The sequence below is a fragment of the Myiozetetes cayanensis genome, unplaced genomic scaffold (assembly GCF_022539395.1).
Source record: "Myiozetetes cayanensis isolate MyiCay16 unplaced genomic scaffold, myiCay2020 scf20-37, whole genome shotgun sequence".
In the NCBI taxonomy this organism is placed as follows: domain Eukaryota; kingdom Metazoa; phylum Chordata; class Aves; order Passeriformes; family Tyrannidae; genus Myiozetetes; species Myiozetetes cayanensis.
This window is the reverse complement of record NW_026087412.1, coordinates 6,968,284-6,986,808: the sequence shown is the minus strand read 5'-3', so window position 1 is coordinate 6,986,808 and position 18,525 is coordinate 6,968,284. Positions and strand designations below refer to the sequence as shown.

The following is an 18,525-nucleotide window of genomic DNA, read 5'->3' as shown; positions in this document are numbered from 1 at the left end:
TCCACTTATTGAAATGTTTTAAAACACACAAAAAATTAACCACGAAAATGCTAGGTACGTGTCCTGTTCAGGGATTTAATCAAGATGTATCTATTTCAGTAACCAATTCCAGGAAATTAATCCAGCCTTGGCCCCCTCTGCCCACACTGTTTGTGTGAAGAGCTCCAGGTGCCTCTGATGATGCTGCATCAAAGATTTTCCACATGGGCTGGCTGCTAACTCGGAGAAGAAACTTTACCAGTCTATGTGTGCAATGAATGTTCTGACATCCCCTTGCCCTTTCCGTGCTCTCGTACTTGTTAGAAGATGACTGGGAGATTTTGAACAGTTGGAGAGCTGAAATTGAATCTGAAGTTTACAAGTGGCTCTAGGTTGGGGTTTCCAAAGGAACACGAATTTAGGAGGCAGCAGCTTCCACTGAATAGCAGGAGGTTTTATCCTGTGCAAGGTTCTGCTCTTTCTTCAAGACAACCCAAGATTTTGGTTTGAGAGATGATGGATTCAGTGGCTAAAGCACTTTAAAAGAGGTTTGTGTTTTGTTCCCCCTTACAGAGATCACAGTACATCTTTATTTAATAAGAAATATAGGGAGGATTAGAAATACAACCCTACAGGGTGATCAGGGGACTGAGGTGTTTGAGAACTCACAGTCTTTGGGCTCAGTGGAACTCAGATCTGCCACTCACATTTTGGGTTGCTCTTTGGTTGTCTTAAGTAAAGGTAAAACACAAGACCAGCATTCCCTTTATCCTGGCAATTATGAAGCAGAATTATACAGAGTATTATACTGAGTAGAATGGTCTTACTCCAAACCTGAGAAGAGGTGTGAAAATCAGTGTGAAAAAGCAGGGGCTTGTTGGATCCTTTCCGATTTGATGTAGAATGAACAATTTCTAACAGAATTTTGGTATTTGACTCTGTACTCAGCAGTGTTTTATTTGTGTAAGTCATTCAAAAAGCTTGATGCAGAGAGTTTAATCCTCACTTATCAGATTGCCCAGAAGGGTTATGGAACCTCCATCCTTGAAGATACCCCAGCTCAGCTGGAGCAATCTGCCCTATGGTGGCCTGGGACCAGAGACCTCCAGAGAACCTTTCCAGCAGGAGTTACTCTCTGATTCTGTACACTGTGACACCACCACGTGTCTCTTTGCTCCTTCAGATGACATTCATGTAGACATCCTGCAAGAGAAGTGTTTCTCGAGCACAATGACGTTGTCAAGTTCAGAGAACACTCCGTGCTCTTCCCTAGGAAAACTGAAGGCTGTCACTGGCTGAAACTAAACTAATTGAAATGAACCTTCCCAGAAAACTTTAAGTTTTTTGAATTTGTTTCCTTTAGTTGAAAAACACTCTCCTCTGTCTTGGTTAAAATGTGGATCCTGGTGCCAACAGAATCCTTCCCAGAGAGCAGGTGGTGTTTTTGCTGAGCACTCTATGGGCTTTTTTTAGAAACTGGGGAGTTTTTTGAGTTTTATTGTGATTTCTTCTAATGAAATGGCTGGATGGTTTTAATAGGATTTAAAACTCTTCTCCTTGCCACAGGTTAGTGTTTCAGAAGAGCGGATTTTCTCGTAAGCACAGTGAAGTTGCAGCATCCACAGGAGTGCCTGACTATCAGGAATACCTCATCTCCTGCTTGTGAGCCAGTGACAGGACAGTCTGGAGATCAGCTGTGAGAGGAGCCAGGGTGTGTCTGACATCTGGATGTGGCTGCAGAGCTGCATTGCTCGGGGTTTTTTTCTTCAGTAGGGAAATGAATAAGGTGAAAGGAACCAACAGAGTCTCATCATTATGCAAAATATTTCAGTGCTGCAATTAACAGCAGCTATAATTTAAGCCCAGATTTAACATCAAAGGCAGTGGGGATAGAATTAGGATTTATGTTCATTATAATTCTGCCAAGGCTTCAGTGAGTCTGATTGCTGGAGTTCCCCTTTTGCATGAGGCATCTTAAATCTGTTGACCAGCTCTCTCCTACATGCCTGGGTACGAGGGACCTGTACTCGCCTCACACACTCATCTTGCCAACATTGGATGTTACATAAAAGTTCCAGAAGGCTTTGTTTCTGCTCTTCTTCAAAACAGCTGCCAAATCATAATTATCGTTCAGCTTCAGTGGGGAGCGGTGGAATGACAGCCTGTGAGCTGGAACCACACCGGGGGAGATGGGGAAGGAGACCCAGAAACGTTGGGGGGAAAATTTCCAACACACTCAGCCAGAAATGCCCAACATCCACTCACTCTGCTGAGCTCTGCACTAAACCCCAGACCTCATTTACTTGGCCCATGAATGAAGACAGTGCTGTAACCAGCTCTCAATCCTGGGAGACGCCTGTCAAAGGGAAGGCCAATTCTTGGCAGCTTTCAGACTGAAGGAAGTTGCTAATATTATGGAATATACAGATGATTATTCGTATAATAAATGAAAGAATTGAGTAACAGCCATTATTTAGCAGTGTTACAGGGCTTTAAGGTAATCAAGCAGCAAGACTGGCTGTTGTTTCACCTGTAGGAAACACAGAAATTCACAGATGTGCCAAAGGGTTCTTGTTTTGTGCAGATTGAGAGACAATAAGCAACATGGTCGTGATTCATGGAAAACCCTGCAGGCCTGTGGCCCAGGTTGTCAGGGGACTGTGACTTGTGACAGTGTCAGAGTGGGATTAGACCCTTCTCCTCTATCTCACAGCTGCCTTAGATTTCATGAGAGATAAATCTTCTTAAGGGAGAGTTACATTTTAGGCCATAAACACTTTGGGATGATACGTGCTGTAACCTAGTACTTTATTTTGTAAAATTACCCACAACCTTATTCTCTGCTTTGAGCTGTGTGTCAACTCCTCTGAAATTTTTTTCTCATATTCTCAGGGTTGGGACTGAGTTATTTTTAGCCATCTTGTTAGCAGTGCTTTTCCTCAAGGATCAGAGAATTAAGCAGAAATAAACCTCAATGAAACCAGTACAATTAAGCCTTAGAAGATATCACATTGTTTCAGATGATCCAAACTGCATCTGGCGAGTCAGCATGAGAATGGAGAACCTAAGCAAATTTTAAAAATCAGCTTCTCCCCCCTCCCCGAGGTTCTTTTTGTCTGGTTGGGGTTTTTTGAATTTTTTTTTTTCCTCCCCTCTTCCAGCTGCAATTTCAACATTATCAGTGGCTGAAAATCACAAAGTGCCTTCTTTACAGTGGAAGTGGAGCAATACCATGTGACCAAAACACTGCGAGGTTTCTTTCTCAGTGATCGGGGGTGTGAATTCCGTGTGTGGGGAAGCGTTGATGCCTGAAACAATAGAAAAAAGTACAAACACATGCTGGGTGCGAAGTGCTTGTTGGACGAGGTAATTGGGAGAGTCACTCCGAGGTTGCCTTTGGTCTAATGCTGTTTATGCCTTCACCAGAGACTGGAATTCTGTCAAGGAAGAAAATGAGAAGGCAGGGGATAAAACGAGATGACAGCGTTTTTTGACGTCTTTAAAAAAGATAGATAAAAATGACTTAGACTCCTCGGCATGGAGGGCTCCCAAAGTTATTACAACACTGCACAAGCTCCTGCTAAACTGAGACTCTGGGGGCGGAACAGATTTTTCACTCCTTAAAAAGAGTAAGCACAGAGAGGAGGAGTGTGTCTGTAAATTCATATTTGTGGGAAATCCTGAGTTATAGGTAAACTATCTTTATCCCATACTCTGATAACAGCCAAGGAAGCAGAGCCTGCAGCTCTCAGGGAGAGGGATTTTTGTTTTGTTTTGTTTTGTTATTCCAAAGGAAAAAATACCAGTAGTGATGTAATTTCAGACGGCAGATTCAATGGTTAAGGGCTAAGATCTGCAGAATACAATGCCCTATTTGGGGCTCATAAACAGAAGCTGCAAAAGCTGCTGCTAAAGCAAATTCTTCCAACAGTGTATCCCTCTCTCCTCCCAAACTCTGGCTAAGGTTAGCACGTGTGTCTGTTGGAGTTATTGCCACCTGTCCTAGTTCAGCTGAGACAGCCCTGTTTTCAGTGACTTCATCTCTAATACATGATGCACAATGTCCTATTTTCCTGTGCTGCAATTCCTAAAAGAAATATCCTGGCTAGTTCACATCATCCCTGTGAGGTTTTCTCCAGGAATTTGGTTTGGTTTCTCCTAGAAGGACTGCCTGGTGAAATGTGCACTTAGCAGATGATTCTCCAGCACAAAATCTTGTGCTGCATTGCAGCAGTTGCAGCCTCGAGAAACAACACCAGTCTTATTCACATGAGTGAATTAACCACTCAGTAACACTGGCACTGTTTGATAGTAGAGAGGAAGAAATAAGTTTATGTAGGTGGAAGTGGGTTTAAAAATGAAAGTGTCAGATGGCCAGAAGCGCAGAAATGGAAATTTGGAGATGTTTAGGTGTTCAGGATGTTTTAAGGATCTGGCACATTGGGTCTGTGGATCAGACACAGCAGGATTAACCCCAAAGCTGTTATTATGGGTTGGGAAGCCCAGACTCTACATAGGGCCTAAATATTCTGTTGGTGCAAGAGAGACCAAATAGGAACAAAGTGATGAAAAAAAGGAGTATTTGCTCATATACAAACTATGGCAGAGTTATGAGGCCAAAGCACTCAGATGGATTCTTCATGCCACAGTTTAAATGCAGCCCTGAAATGTGTGCATTTTAACCCACAAACTTTATCAAATCTCCAGAAGCCTCACCTTCCACTCCAATTTTGCCATCACCATCAGTGTCACCTGCAGCCAGAAAAGCCTTGGTCTCTGCAGAGGTGAGGACTCTGGCACTGGAAGAGAAATTCTTCAGGAACAGCCTGAAAGAGAACAGGGGAGAGGGCTGTGCTTGGGTTCTGTTCTCTGAAATGTCCCATGAGGCAATGCCTGCTCTTACTATCTGAGGAAATCCACACTGACTCAAGGGAAGATGAGGAATTGGGTTTGAGTTTGGAAATAACAAGTTTCTTCTAAGACACCAGGCATGTTCAAAGGGTTGCACTGCTTAAAGAAACAGAGCAGCTGAACAGTACTTACTGCAGCTCCTCCTCTTCAATGAAACCACTCTTGTCCTGATCAAGGATTCCAAAAACTTTCTTTATCTGATCAGGAGTTTTGCTGGATAAACCAACCATGGAGAAGAAAGACTTGTAGTTGAAGGAATCATCAGCTGGAAGAAACAGAAGTTGTTAAATATTTTCCCTTGCAGTTGCTCCTGCTGTATGTGTTCCTTGTGAATATGTATGTCTGTTCTTAAGCATCAGCCTGCTCCTCTTTCTCTTGTTCCCTGGTGTAGCAAAAGAGCAGATACAGTGGATAATTCCCCTTTTTAATCACGCTGTGCCTGTGGTCATATATCCTTTCAGCCAGTTTGAACTTCTCTGCTACAGCACATTCTGCTAAATCAGGATTTATGCAAAGTGTCACATGCAATTAATAATAAATATTTAGAGGGTGATACTGTGCCCTACAAAGCAACTCCTGTAATTCTTCCTTCATTTTCACTGAGTCCTCACTTAGATGAAGAATTTGATAGAAAAGTCAGTAATTCAGAGACAAGCCAGACCTCTGAATATTTGGAAAATGGGCTTAATCTTGCTGAGCAGCTCTTCAGAGAACTGAGGCTGGCCATTGTTTCACAAATGACACTTTGATTCTGCAAGCTAAGGCTTTTTTTTTTTTTTTTTTTAATTGTGAAGCAAAAAGCTATATAAATGTAAGTCTTTAACAGGTTTAAACATTGACAGTTTAGAGTTAAGGCAGCTCCAGCTGAATCTGTGGCCCTTTAATTGCTGCTCACCCCTTGTGAGACTTCCTGAATTTAAGGGGCTGTGCTGCGATGTAGCTCACAAAGAGATCTCACAGGGAAGGAATCCGAGGGGAAAATGATAGGCATGTCATCTTAAGACATAAAAATGGTATGCATCTTCTGTCTGCAGAGAGACCATTCCTTACCCTGGCAGCTGGAGAGAGCAGATTCAATATCTTTAGCAGAGAGGATGTCGGTGATGGCCATTGTTGAACTGGAAAACAAATTAAACGTGAGCTACTTAGTCATTCAAATGACTTCTGCACCCCTTTCGTGACTCTATTTGAAGTTGCTGCTGTGACAGTGTGTGAGAGGGGAGACATTATTCACCCCCTGGTAAGTGGGGCACAGCGGAGCAGATGAACAGATGTCTGAGCAGGTGCTTGCACGGAGAGCCGGGTAATGAGGGAGGAATTCTGCCTGCGGAGCCGGGGCTGCAGGAGGAGCTGCTGCCTGTGCAGGGCTGGCAGAGCCAATCAAAGGTGTCTGGCACCACAAAACCGCAGGGATTCTGAGTGGGTTTTCCTGGAGGTGGGTTATTGCTCAAACAGAACCAGCACTTATTTACAGCGCACATAAAAGGCAAGGCTCGGAATGTCCCCGAGAACGATATCTGGAATGAGCGCCATTGGAATTTGAAAAAAAAAAAAAATCTGGTACTGTTATCAATATCACTTTACAGAGAGTGAAAATACTAGTTTAGAATTAGTAGTAGTGATTTGATTAATTTCAAGGAAGTGTAAATTTGGAGATAAGTTCCCCCTCTGTTTAGTTGCAATAATAAATGTGCTGCTGGGCTGCTGTGCCACTGAGAGGCTGCAACTCCTGAGAGCTTCAGAAAAAAGTTTCAAAGTATATTTTGAGGGTAGTTTTGGTTTGGTGGGTTTTTTTGTTTGTTTTTTGCATTCTATGGAGATGATAAAAACTAGATTTTTATCCAGATTTTGGCATTTCAGTATATATTGCTGTGTTTAGAAAAGAAGTATTGAGACAATATTCATTCTTAGTAGGGGGGAGGAGGTGTTTTCTTCTGGTACAGCAGCATTTCATTTGAGAAGAGATCCCCTTTGTCCCCTTCAGTCACCAACAGCTGCAGTAGTTTGCCAGTGTAATAAAGATCACTTATCAAAATGCTATAATGCCTGAATTTTCTAGTAAGCTTTTTAGTGTGAACATAACACTGATGAATTTACAGTTGGGTAAACTGCACCCACCAGTGTAGACTGGTTACAATTTAAAACTTGCAACATTACTGATAATTCATGTTAATGAAAGAAGGGGAACTAAGGCATAGAAAAATTATCCTTGAAAGCCACAAGAGAACAGAAATATCATTTCATTAATCCCTAACTGGTCTTCAACAACATCATTCTTCCTGTCCAAGCACAGAAAGCAGCATTTTCATGAGAAGGAATCCACTCCTGGAACCCATTTATAGTCTGTGCACTGATTTGAGATCTACACACAGGTTTAAGCTTTGCCTAACTCATGAAATGGCTGCATTTATACCTGTTGGTTTAAAGCAGAGGGAAATGCCAGTCATTTTAGTCCCTTTCTGAATATCTCAGAAAGTGTAAGAAGGCAACGGGACAAATTCCCACTGATGGCAGTGGTTCCTTCTCCACCTCAGGCAGCTGAGTTACTTTTGTTTTACTGGCAATTATTTTGTCCCAGTGGCTTCTTGTGCAAAATTCCTCCTCTCAGCACAAGGCAAGGTAATTTGGAGCTCAGCCATTCACCTAATTCTCCCTGCTGACCGGATTAAAAACGGAGAAGAGTTGAAGGAAAACCTAAAAACTGCAGCATTTTTTACAACAAGCATTGTTCCAGTCCAGTTCCATCCTGTGATCCCAATGCTGATTCTATTCTATGTTAGCTTGTAAGGCTACAACAGCCTGGAAACTGAGATAAGAACAGATATTTTAATTGCACAGGCATTTCCATCTAGGGAGCCTTTGCTTTTGTATTTCTTTTTTGGAAAGCAGAGGATCTAAGCAGCTTACCTTTGTGGTCTTCCTGGCTGGATAAGGAGGCAGTGAGGTTGGGAGGAAGGTACTTGCTGTGTGTCTCCAGCAGAGCTGGACCTGCATATATATACTTTAAGTTGTATACCATATACAGATTTTAGATTTCAGCGTCACGGAGGGGGAATGGTGTCAGATGAACTTGCCTAACTAATCATCTTGCACTATTTTTATCTCCAGAGAATACATATGATATTTGCAAACGAAACAAGATAAGTGGCCAGATAGACAAAAAGAGCAGTCATGTTAAATTTCTTCTGATTCAAGCAGAAATCACCAACTTCTCTGTATGATGTAGGGCAAGAAAATCCCCCCACTGTCTGAGACGCTTGATCTGAGGAGTCAGATGAAATGAAGCACAGTAACTCCTGAGGAGATGGCTTTAATGAATGTTTAAATGTGATAACTTGTTATCTTATCTGCAGGCACTACGTGTGATAGAGTTTCATTGTTAGAGCACTGAACAAAAAAAAATTAAAAGTATCCTGTTCAAGTATTGTTTGTGTAGGGAAATGATAGCCTTGTTGGTAGCCTTCTTGATGTCCCAGAATGTCTGATCTGGTGTTGTTTTGTAAAAAATGCCACACAGTCAATTTGCTGCTACAGGAGGTAAAATAATATTATGTCAATCCATCGGAACAGTTGGCTGGGGGAGGGTATTTCATCTGTTTCCAGAGAAACTCTTACAATTCTGCAAGGTTCTGACAACCTGTTTAGTTGGGCATGTGTGAAGCAAAGGGCTTGTCATCTCCCCAGCTGTCTCAGAGACAAAAGTCCCTGAGCTCTACATGAAAGATCTTCGCTTTCTGAATACAGAGAAAAATTCTGATAGCAACATCACTGCACAATATGTGAAGAGAGCCTTTGCAGTCTGCCAGCCTGCCTTCAGTCTTTTTCAGATAAGTGATTTTGTTTTTTTTTTAATTGTCTGGGCAGTTGCTGTTTCCAAGTTTCCCTTCGTGCCGTCGCCTTTTCCCTAGGAATAATTTGGTCATCTCCATTTCCTTCCCTGTCTGTTGTAGCCCAGCTGGGTGAGGAGTCTGCCAACCTGGATCCCACTGGTGGCTCCAGCAGCAGAACAAGGAAAGACACGTCCTGTGGGTGACAGCACAGCCTGTCATTCTGCTCAGGGCCGAGGGGTGGCAAGGGGTGACAGTGCACTTGGCATCACAGCTCGAGGTGGTGGCACAGGAAGAGGTGACGGTGCAGAGACAGTGGCAGAGACAAGGGATCCCTTTTCCAAAGCACTTCCCCCCAAGATGGGAGGCAAACCCAGCCAGTCACTGCAGCCAACCACTAACAAATCACAGGGTCAGACAGCACAGTGGCAAACGGGGGGAACCCACGTGCATCCAACGCTGAGGCAGGTGATCAAAGAGAGACAAAAGAGCAGTGAAAATGATTCTCTGTGTGGAGGAGCTGCTATTTCAATCACAGCATACAAACACAAGAAAATCACTGCTACGAGGTTTTTTCTTTTCGCAAATTGTGCGTGTCTGTCCTCCGTGAAACAGTTTCAGACACAGATAATTCTTATGCAGGGGAGAACCACTGGTTGGGAATGGCTGTGGAAGATTTCAACTTTCCCCATTTTCTGAATGGGTTCTTGACCAGCTGACGCTGAAACATTTCAGGAAGAATTTGATGGATAGATATTTAATACCGGCTCTTGTTGTCACTGGTGACATCTGGTAGAAGGGATACAAATATCACTTTCCCCCCTCAAACTCTTCTAAGAAATTACTTTTATTCTCAATGGGAAAAAAATTCCTCTCCCTTTTACACACACCACCCTTTTTTCTCCCCCTCCAGTTCGGGAAATTGTCCACATAGTGCCAACAACTGATGGGCAGTACGTGGAGCATCCAACACAAAACCTGCTGGCATGATATGACCTAATGAAGCTAAGTTAAGAGGAAGGCCAAATTCTGCTGAAACTCTTGGACTGCAGGAGTCTCCATGGGAATTCGGTCTCTGGTGTCTGTTTCAGAGAATGCATTTGATTTTAGATGGAATGGCTTCTCATTTTGCCCAGAGCTAATTCCACATATGTTAACCCCTCGCCCCCACTCTTCCCTTTAAAAATAGCATTGATTGCTGTTATTTCCCTTAATGCCTGTGGACTGTTGCCATTAGTTTGAACTTTAGTATGTGAAGCACATAAGGATGCAGTCTGGAAAAGTGTGCTTTGTTTTCCAAGAGGCTTCAGCAAGGTGATTCCTTTTGTGCCCTGAGATTTTAAGGATAAAGTGTGTACGTCAGATGATTTATGGCTCCAGGCTGGTGAGCTCCAGCAAATTTTGGAGCCACTTTTGCAGTGAGGTTGGAGGCACTGGAGATCCAGAACATGTGCACTGGTGAAATGCAAAGGGATCAAGTAACTATTTACAACCAGCCTCCAACAACCATTTTCTTTTCAAGCCCTGCTTTAGAGATTACAAAAACATCTGTCTGGTCACTTTTACTTTCTTAAATCAAATACTGTTAATAACTTTCCGAGTTATTGGAAGGGAAGTTAAGGAGAAAATATCCCTTTCAGACCACCAGGTTACCACTAAAAGCAGTTTTAAACCCTGGGATCTGGCATTTCCCTTTGCTCAAGGCTCATTGCCTTCTGCAGGCACGGAGTTGTTTTGTCCTTCCCATTTTCATTCTTATTATTCTGACACTTGAAGTTCACCTCTCCAGGTTGAAAAGCTGTATTTTAGGTCATCATAAATTCTGAGGTGGTTCCATAATCTATTCTTGTCATTCTTCTTTGAGTGTTGACGTGAACCACATGTGCAGTGGAACAACAAAAGTGCAGCTAACAGTTGTGAGTGCCTGCTTTAATTTAAAGAAATGTGACCTTGTATATGCCTGAGATAATTCTCAGATGAATGAGATGAATGCTCCTGATAGGGGTATCCATGGTCACGAGCCAAGGAGCAGGAATCACCTTACATAATGTGTTTAACCTATTGTCAAATGGCATGTGAATAGAGAAAGTGGAATATTCATTCAGCCTGTAATTTGCTTTGGGGATATATGAGATGAAAGAAATAATGTGAATGTAATTTAGTGTAGTTGTATGAATGAATCATGCCCCAGTCATTTGAGGAATGTAGCTCTTGGAGTGATCTGGAAATATTTGCTGGTAGTTCTAGAATTAAATGACTGAATCTCCTGTCTGTAGATACCTCATATGGAGCCTCCAGTAAAATGTTGAAAAAATAAAAATGTCAAAAAAAGTTGCTGTGGAGTTATGAGGCTGTACTTGGGAAATACACCAAACAACATCTGGTTTCTTTTTGCAAACTTGAATGAATCATTCAAGTCATTTAAGTAATTTATTTTCACCAGCTCTCGTTCTAGTGTGACGTGGGTCCAGCCCCTGAGGTAGATTTCAGGGATTCTGAAAATTTATAATGCAATTTTCAGTTTTAAGTGCCCATTAAAGTGTAAATGCACAAAACACCTACAGACATGTTTTTCTTAGACCTGTAAAACATAATTTTTAAGCCAATTGGATTGTTTATGATTTCTGGTCCTGCATATATGAAATTTGCAAGAGGAAGTTTTAATCCTGATTCTGAAATTTGAAAGGAATATGGTCCGGATGAAAATTCTGTGTGATTTCTCAAACTGTAGCTTGAAACTTGTGGTCCTCAATTCAACCTTTCCAGTTCAGTTCCATTTCTGTTTCTTTCTAAAAAAATCCATGCATTGATGTAGAAAAGGATATTTTTTTTTTCGAAGAAAGAAATTCTCATAGACTGATTTCTGAAACGATAGATACCTGGGTCTGTTAAATATGATACAATCATTCATAAATAGACAAGATGCATGAACCTCCAAATAACTCCATCCATAGTTTTAAAATTATTTGCAACAAGTGTCAGAAAACCTATAGGGTCAATAATTTTCCTGCTTTAATTCTGAAGAAAAAGCTCACTATTTTTGAAAGTACCCTAATAAAAGTGCCAATAACAAGGTGTGTGTAGGATAATAATGGATTTTCAGTAGAAAATAAAGCTATTTCTGTCAAGGCAACCTCCTGTAGCTAAGCTGGAAGCAAAAATACATGCTGAAAACAGAACTTCTATTCAGTATTTGATCTACTGTGTTCTGCTCTTGAACTGTGGTCTTCAACTCCCGAGTGGTGAAATCCCTAAAGGGGATCCTCGTTACAGGAATTGTAACTTTAGTCTGTGTGTTTACCCTGAGCAGCCCAGAGCAGTCCTGCTCCATGACTGTGGGTTATGGGCACTATAAATAATCCTCTCTTGCAGCAGGCTCTCAAATATAGAGGTGTTTGAGATGAACTCAGATGTTTTCCAGCCGTGTCTGTGTGTTCCTGCACAGCCCCTGTCCCAGGGAGTAAACAGCGGGTGCCACCAGAAACACGGACAACTCCTTCAGCTGGACATGGAGTGGGGATTGGGGCACCAGCCATGGGCTGACCCAGTGCTGATACTGCTGAATAAAGCAGGGCCTTCAAACCTTCTGGCAGAGCTGCTTCTCAAGGGCATATATGAATTCCAAGGACATGTGGGTTTCAGGTGCTAGGTGACAAAAAATTGACTGTGAGAGATGTTTTTTCTGAGCACAGAGTCCATCCCCAAACTGATTTACAGGTGCCCAGTGAGGTGGGACTTAATTCCCTGCTCCTGCATTTGCTGAGATCAGAAAATGGTCAAAACTTGTCCCAGCTCCAGTCCAGCCTCTTTTCTATGGAAACTGGAGCGTGCTAAGGGGCTGGTGTGTGTTTGGGGATTGTCCAAATGTGGAGGTCGTGTCACCAGGGCACTCACCCGCACTCAGGGACTCAGGAACATTCCTATGTCCCTCATTAGGCCTTGCCAACAGCACTGACAATAATTAGGATGAGGAACTATGGAAAAGTGAGCTGAATGAATATGGAAATTGGGCCCAGAGACAACGGCATCGGATATGGAAGAATTAAATCTTTACAGACAAGAATCCTTTGAGCATTGGAGAGCTAAGCCTGCTTTAATCAATTGGTGCATCAATGAAGTGATTCCACTGGTCAAATATTCGAAGGATCAGAGGGATGAAAAGACAGAAGCAGGCATTGTTCTTCCTATGCAGAGCTGGGTTTGTGCTGTGGCTCCTGAGTGATATCAGTGTCCAGACAGTCCAGTGGTTTCAAGCTCTATTGCAGAGCAAGAACAACCCAGACAGAAAATGGGAGTTCTTATTTTTCATGTATGAGCAAACCACATTACATTCACTATGGATTTTATTACCACATTGCTGCAGTCAAGTGTAAAGTAAATAACCTCAAATCTGTTGCTCTGAGCGAAAAATTAAATTTCTTGCATTCTAGTCATAAATTCACTTAATAGTCTTGCCTTGAATTGTGATGGCCTCAACCTGAGCTCCATTACAGCACTGATTGCACTTTGCTAAAAAGGATACATTTAAGAAGGAATTTTACTACACTGGAAACTTTAGGAGGAAAAGGGGAGGTGAATCTCTAGTCTCCTTCTGAACAAGAATTCTGGCCTGGCTGAGCCTGGTTAGCTGGGAGAGCAGAAAATGGCCTTGATCTGTTAACAGATGGAACATGAGCTCTGCCCACACAAGGTGAGGTGCACAGGGAGGTGCTCAACTACACCTCTGACTCTGAGACAACTCACAGAGCAGCTTTATAGTTCAGAGACAAGAAGTAGGTGCACAAAACTCTTGAGACTCTTGGATCAATCTCACAATTTTTGAAGGATTTGACCCATTATTTTTTTGACTTTTGCATTTGGATATACCCGATAGCATCCTCTAGATTTGAAAATCCAGACAACTGAGAGCAGAAGGTGTCTTGCTGATTCCTGAATTCTCCATATCAGCTTGTCCCTTTCTGAGTGGAGGTGGATGAAAGCAGGTGTTAAGCAGAATAAATGCTGAAGTGCTTTGCTGAATTTGAAAAGTAAGACCATTTTTCAAGTGCATTGTGTGTCCTTCACAACACTGAGCTGGGCTGTACAAGCTGGAGTTCTGGGCAAAATTTGGCATGTTGAATTTTTTCTGGAAAGTTAATGACTTCTGTGGACAATGTGATGTTACTGAAATCTGATTATCAAATGAAATGTGAAACCTTTACTGAGAAATGGTCCAAGGCTGTTACCTCAGAATACCATGGCAAGGTAATTTCAGAATACCAAATCCCAGCTATTCCCTGAGAGTTGCAGTTATATAAAACCTCCCTGAACAGCCACGTTGAAAAATGCATGTTAATCAGTGCAGATCTTGCCCATCACCTAACCTTGTAATTGATGGTGCCATCGACAGCAGAGACAGTCATTTAAATTATGAATGCTTCTGGTTATGAATGATGGAAATTTTTTTGGCATAGGAATTAAAATGTGAGCATTATTAGAACGAGTAGAAGAGTTCCAGTCATGCTTTGGAGAAAAGTACAAAGTGACAAGGTTTAACATTCATGAATATTTGGGTAACAAGCCTATTTTTCTATTAAATATGTAGATATTACAAAATAGGCAGAGAAGCATCCATCGAATAATGCTTGAAAGTTGTTCTAAGCCTTGCTGAAGTTGATATGTAAGGACAGCACTTTTAAATTCAAATGTCTCTAAGCAGCTATGGCAGTGCCTGGATGGGTGCAGGCAGCTGAAATCATCAGCCTAATCCTTGTCAGTTTGTTCCCTTTTGAGGGAGCCAGTCCAGGGAGGTTTCTGGGCAGTGACTCTGATGGATCTGAGGGAGAGACTCCCTGCCCAGGGGTGACTTGCTGCTCTGGGGCATTTGCCTGGACATCTTCTGTAATCACCTCTATTTGTCTCAATATGTTTCTGTTTAGACTCTGATTATAACACCTCAGTGTTATTAACAAACCAAAAACATGGAAGCTTCTCCTTGCTGGGATGGTCAGCAGGTCATCTTCCAACAGGAGGATTTCCTTTGAGTGAGTGGAATTGGATTTCACCCGGTTTTAAAACTACCAGTATGAAAAACATGATCTGATAATCAGGCATCGCTTTCCCTGTATCTTGGTGTCCTAATTCTGCCACTTCTTCAGCAATCCCCTAGAGTTTTCCAAGGAAAGCTGCATAAACAACAACAATGGCAAAAATAGCAAGACTGCTGTTAGAGAGAGAGACCCAACCAGTAAAATGGAAAACAAATCTTTAGAGGTTAAAATGCTGCGACTCGCTGAAATCCAGCTTTCTCAACAGAGCAAAACCTGCTTTGAGGTACTGCCTCATGACTGGGCAGGGTCTGAGGTTTGTCCTGCTTGTTTAAAGTGTCCTGGGTGAGCCCCATGGAAACAGAGCAGCTGTTTGTTCTCCTGAAGGACCTTCCATCCCTCCGTGGCCCAGTTCCTACGATGGATTTACAGCCCTGCCATGAGCAGTGGGAGTGAGGCTGAGCATCCCAACCTGCTGGCTTGGCATGACAGGGGCTTGATGTAAGAAATGCAGAGCTGAGCTAATAGCACTACTAAACTGCCTGTTTGTGCCCAGGGAATGCTGAACACACGCGGAGCAGATGGGAGAGATTAAAAACCCAGGGGATTGTAGATGAGAAATGTTCACAGTTAGAGCGACAAACAGGAGGTTTCCATGTAGTCTCTTTCCCGATCATTTTGAAGGGTGTGAGGGGTGAAAAAGGCCTAACATACAAAAACTATTGTGAGCTCTGTTTAGAACCAGATTAATTTGACTCAAACAATACTTCCCCAAATGATCTTTGTTTCCCTGCACTCCAGCCTAGCAAAGGCAAATCAGCGTGTTTTACTCCACCACTTAATTTAGGAACATTTTAAGTTGTCTGATGAATTTGATAATTCAGCTTGTCCTCTACTGTTTCAACCACTAAGGAAATTCCAGTTAGGAACTGCTGGATCAGATATCCTGTGTCTCAGCTGACCCAAAATCCCCATGATGGTTTTAGCAACATTCTTAAGAGAACCATGCAGACTTAGTGAATAACAGACTCGTCTGTCTGATGATGGCAGAGCATTTAATTTAAAAGTATTGGGAAGCTCAGAATTAAAGGATGAGGTCTCAAATATTCTTTATTTCTGCTGTTACTAGTGTAATTCATTAATAACAATGAATTCAGCAGAAAATTAGAAAAGGTGAATAGATTCCAGTCGGTGGTGGGAAATTCTCTTCCACCAAAATTGTGAAGTAAAAAAATCTTTCTAGGACCCTTAAATGCTTTTTTTTCTCCAAAACTCTAGTCTCAGGGGATCATGTGTGTTCCTCCCACTGTGCTTACACTGAGCAAAGCTGAATAATCCTGCAGCAAGAACTTGTGCTTGTGCTGCTGCTCCCACCACTCAGGGTGTGATCTTGGTGCGAAAGCAGAGGTACAAAATCTAAAAAGACCAGAAATTTCACTCCAACCCTGGGGTTTTCTAAAAGCACAGGCTCTCAGTGAGCTAAACAGACCTAGTTTGTGTTAAGACTGTTTTTGTGGATCCCTGACAGGGTGTAAAATTACAGCCTGGTCAATGCAGATAAAGCTGACACATGCTTCCAGGCATAGCGAGAGTTTGGGGCTATATTTAACAAAAACACTGAGTTCTGTGTTGGGGGAATACACTCTGCCTCCAAACCCAAAAGAGCCACCGGCACCCAAATTCTCTCCAGCTTCTCCTGTTGATTACACCCCGCAGATTGGTTTCAAATTCTGTCAGATTGTGCCTGTTTGGGGAAAGAGGTATGGTTTTGAGGTAGAAGAGAGTTTCTTTAAATTCCATTTTTAACTCTTGAGAACTTAGCCTCTTTTCTCCATGGTGCTGGTAAAAATGCAGCATTGGGTTTCCTTTCATGCAGTGGAAAATGTGCAGTCTTGACAAGCTGGGGAGAAGGGCCATGTTTTCTGATGTTGCCTAGAGCACATCTGTGCAGGAGAGTTAGTGTGGCCAAAGCACCATTTCTGCCTTTATCTCACAGCTGATAACATCAGACTCCTGGGGTCAGGTTTTTGAGGGAGCTGTGGGCAGAGTGCTGAGTTTTAAAAACCTGTCTGTAAATATCAGAGCAGAACTGCTGCTGGAAACGTGGACAAGATGACTCTTCTTAATTGTGAAAATTAAGCCCATCCCCAGACAAAGGTACTGCACTGCCTCTGTTGTATCGTTCCAGATCTTTCTGAGATAATTTTGCCTCCCCTGACGTCTCTGCCGGCAGCATCTGCTCGGTGGGGAATGGCACTGTAAACTCTGCAGCTGTGAAGCCCCAGGGAACAGGAGCCTTGGCAAATTTCTAAATAAAGGTCTGGTAAGGAGTGAGGGGGAATTTAACAAACACAGATTGTGGAATCAATCTCTTCATGTGTTTTGATTAGAGTAAAGTGCCTATTTAATGGTTTTCCCTATTGCATCACTAAGTATGACAACACTGAAATTTATTATGTGCTCCTATTTATATTATTTTTCTGTGCTTTTCATTCCTATTAAATCTTTGAGTTTCTCAGCAGTGAGATTGTAGCCTCTTAACTTTTCATTTATATTTAAATCTTCCCAGCTTAAGAACTTACAAAGAAATGATCTTTGGCATCTGAAAAATCCTTGGAAAGGACTTTTCTCTGGGCATGGAAAGTCAGGCTCTGTATGTGTGTGGTAGCTATGTCAGACTTTTCTTTGTGATTTTTGTCTTTATGGCTTTATAAGAAGAAGAAGAATTGCTCAGAGAATTGCACTGGTGGTTTTATCCTGCATTAAGAAATCTCTCCAACCAGAAAGAGATTTTCTGGGTAAATCAATCGAGTTGAATAAATACAATACACAGACAACACAGTGTTCCTGGGTCCAAGAGAAGGAAATTCCATGGCTTTCTGCTGGGAATGGAGTAAGATTTAATCTTGCAAGCAGGACCATAATTTATAGTTTGTAGGGACAAACATATGATATTTATAAATGCCAAATTCCCATTGACCTGAGTGCCAACAAGACCTGAACTGCAATAAGACAAATGTTTCCCATTAGAATTGTGTTGTAATTAGCATTTGGAAACTGCTTAACCAGGTGGATCTGACAGCTACAGAAGCTGTGGATCATCAGTATGAACTGAATCTTTCTTTGTTTCTCTACTGCTTTTATTTGGAATCAAGTAGTGTCTTTGTTTTCACCAAGATCTCTGAGTTTTCCATCCTGTACCTCATCGTGGTTAAAGCCAGCAGAGTGTTGTTACTGAAGCTTGGTCTAAACAAGCTTTGTGGGCTTGGTCAAAGCACATGGAAGTTTCTGTTAAGCTGACATGGTTATTATCAGTCATATTCCTCAGAATATTGCTTAATTAAGATATATTCTTCAATCTATTTGTGAGTCAAACGAGGAACATTTCAACATGTGGTCAAAGCAGGGCGGTGATTGTCAGCATGAGGAGGAACAGACACTCCTGAGGCAGCAATGGCTGCAGGATGCCCAGGAATAGCAGCAGGATATTTAGCTGGATAGTTCATGAGGCTCAGTTTAGGAGTAAGGACTTACCCTGGTGGGGATCAACAGCAAACACTGGACCCCACTACTGTACATCTGAACTTCTGCCTCCAGGGAATCCAGGGTGGACTATCCAATTCTGCTGTTGATGTTGAGCTCCCTGTGGCCCTGGACAGTTGTTATTTACTGTGTGCTGTGTGTCAGTACCTCCCTGTGCAGTCTGCTCCAGGCATTTAAGTGATAGGCTTTGTCCTTAAAAAAGGGTCAAAGAAAGAGGTCAAAGTGAAAGGGGAATTTGC

At 42.2% G+C, this 18,525-nt stretch overlaps 1 protein-coding gene across 1 annotated transcript; it reads right to left on the bottom strand.

Annotated features, from left to right (window-relative positions):
- Positions 1-2,978: 2,978 nt before the first annotated feature.
- On the bottom strand, positions 2,979-7,866 carry LOC126641002 (parvalbumin, thymic). The gene is made up of 5 exons (XM_050317283.1): positions 7,798-7,866; positions 5,941-6,008; positions 5,023-5,155; positions 4,696-4,805; positions 2,979-3,416 (listed from the first exon to the last, which is right to left on the bottom strand). Exons 2-5 carry the CDS (start codon positions 5,999-6,001, stop codon positions 3,391-3,393), a joined length of 330 nt encoding a protein of 109 aa, XP_050173240.1. The 5' UTR covers positions 6,002-6,008; positions 7,798-7,866; the 3' UTR covers positions 2,979-3,390.
- Between the last annotated feature and the right edge of the window lie 10,659 nt (positions 7,867-18,525).

Bases quoted from the DNA above. Each gene is read 5' to 3' on its own strand.
- LOC126641002 (XM_050317283.1), bottom strand. From the start codon at position 6,001: ATGGCCATCACCGACATCCTCTCTGCTAAAGATATTGAATCTGCTCTC. The intron at 4,806-5,022 runs GTAAGTACTGTT...GTTCTCTTTCAG, and splicing joins ATTGAAGAGGAGGAGCTGCA to GCTGTTCCTGAAGAATTTCT. The intron at 3,417-4,695 runs GTGAGGCTTCTG...CTTCCTTGACAG, and splicing joins TGGCAAAATTGGAGTGGAAG to AATTCCAGTCTCTGGTGAAG.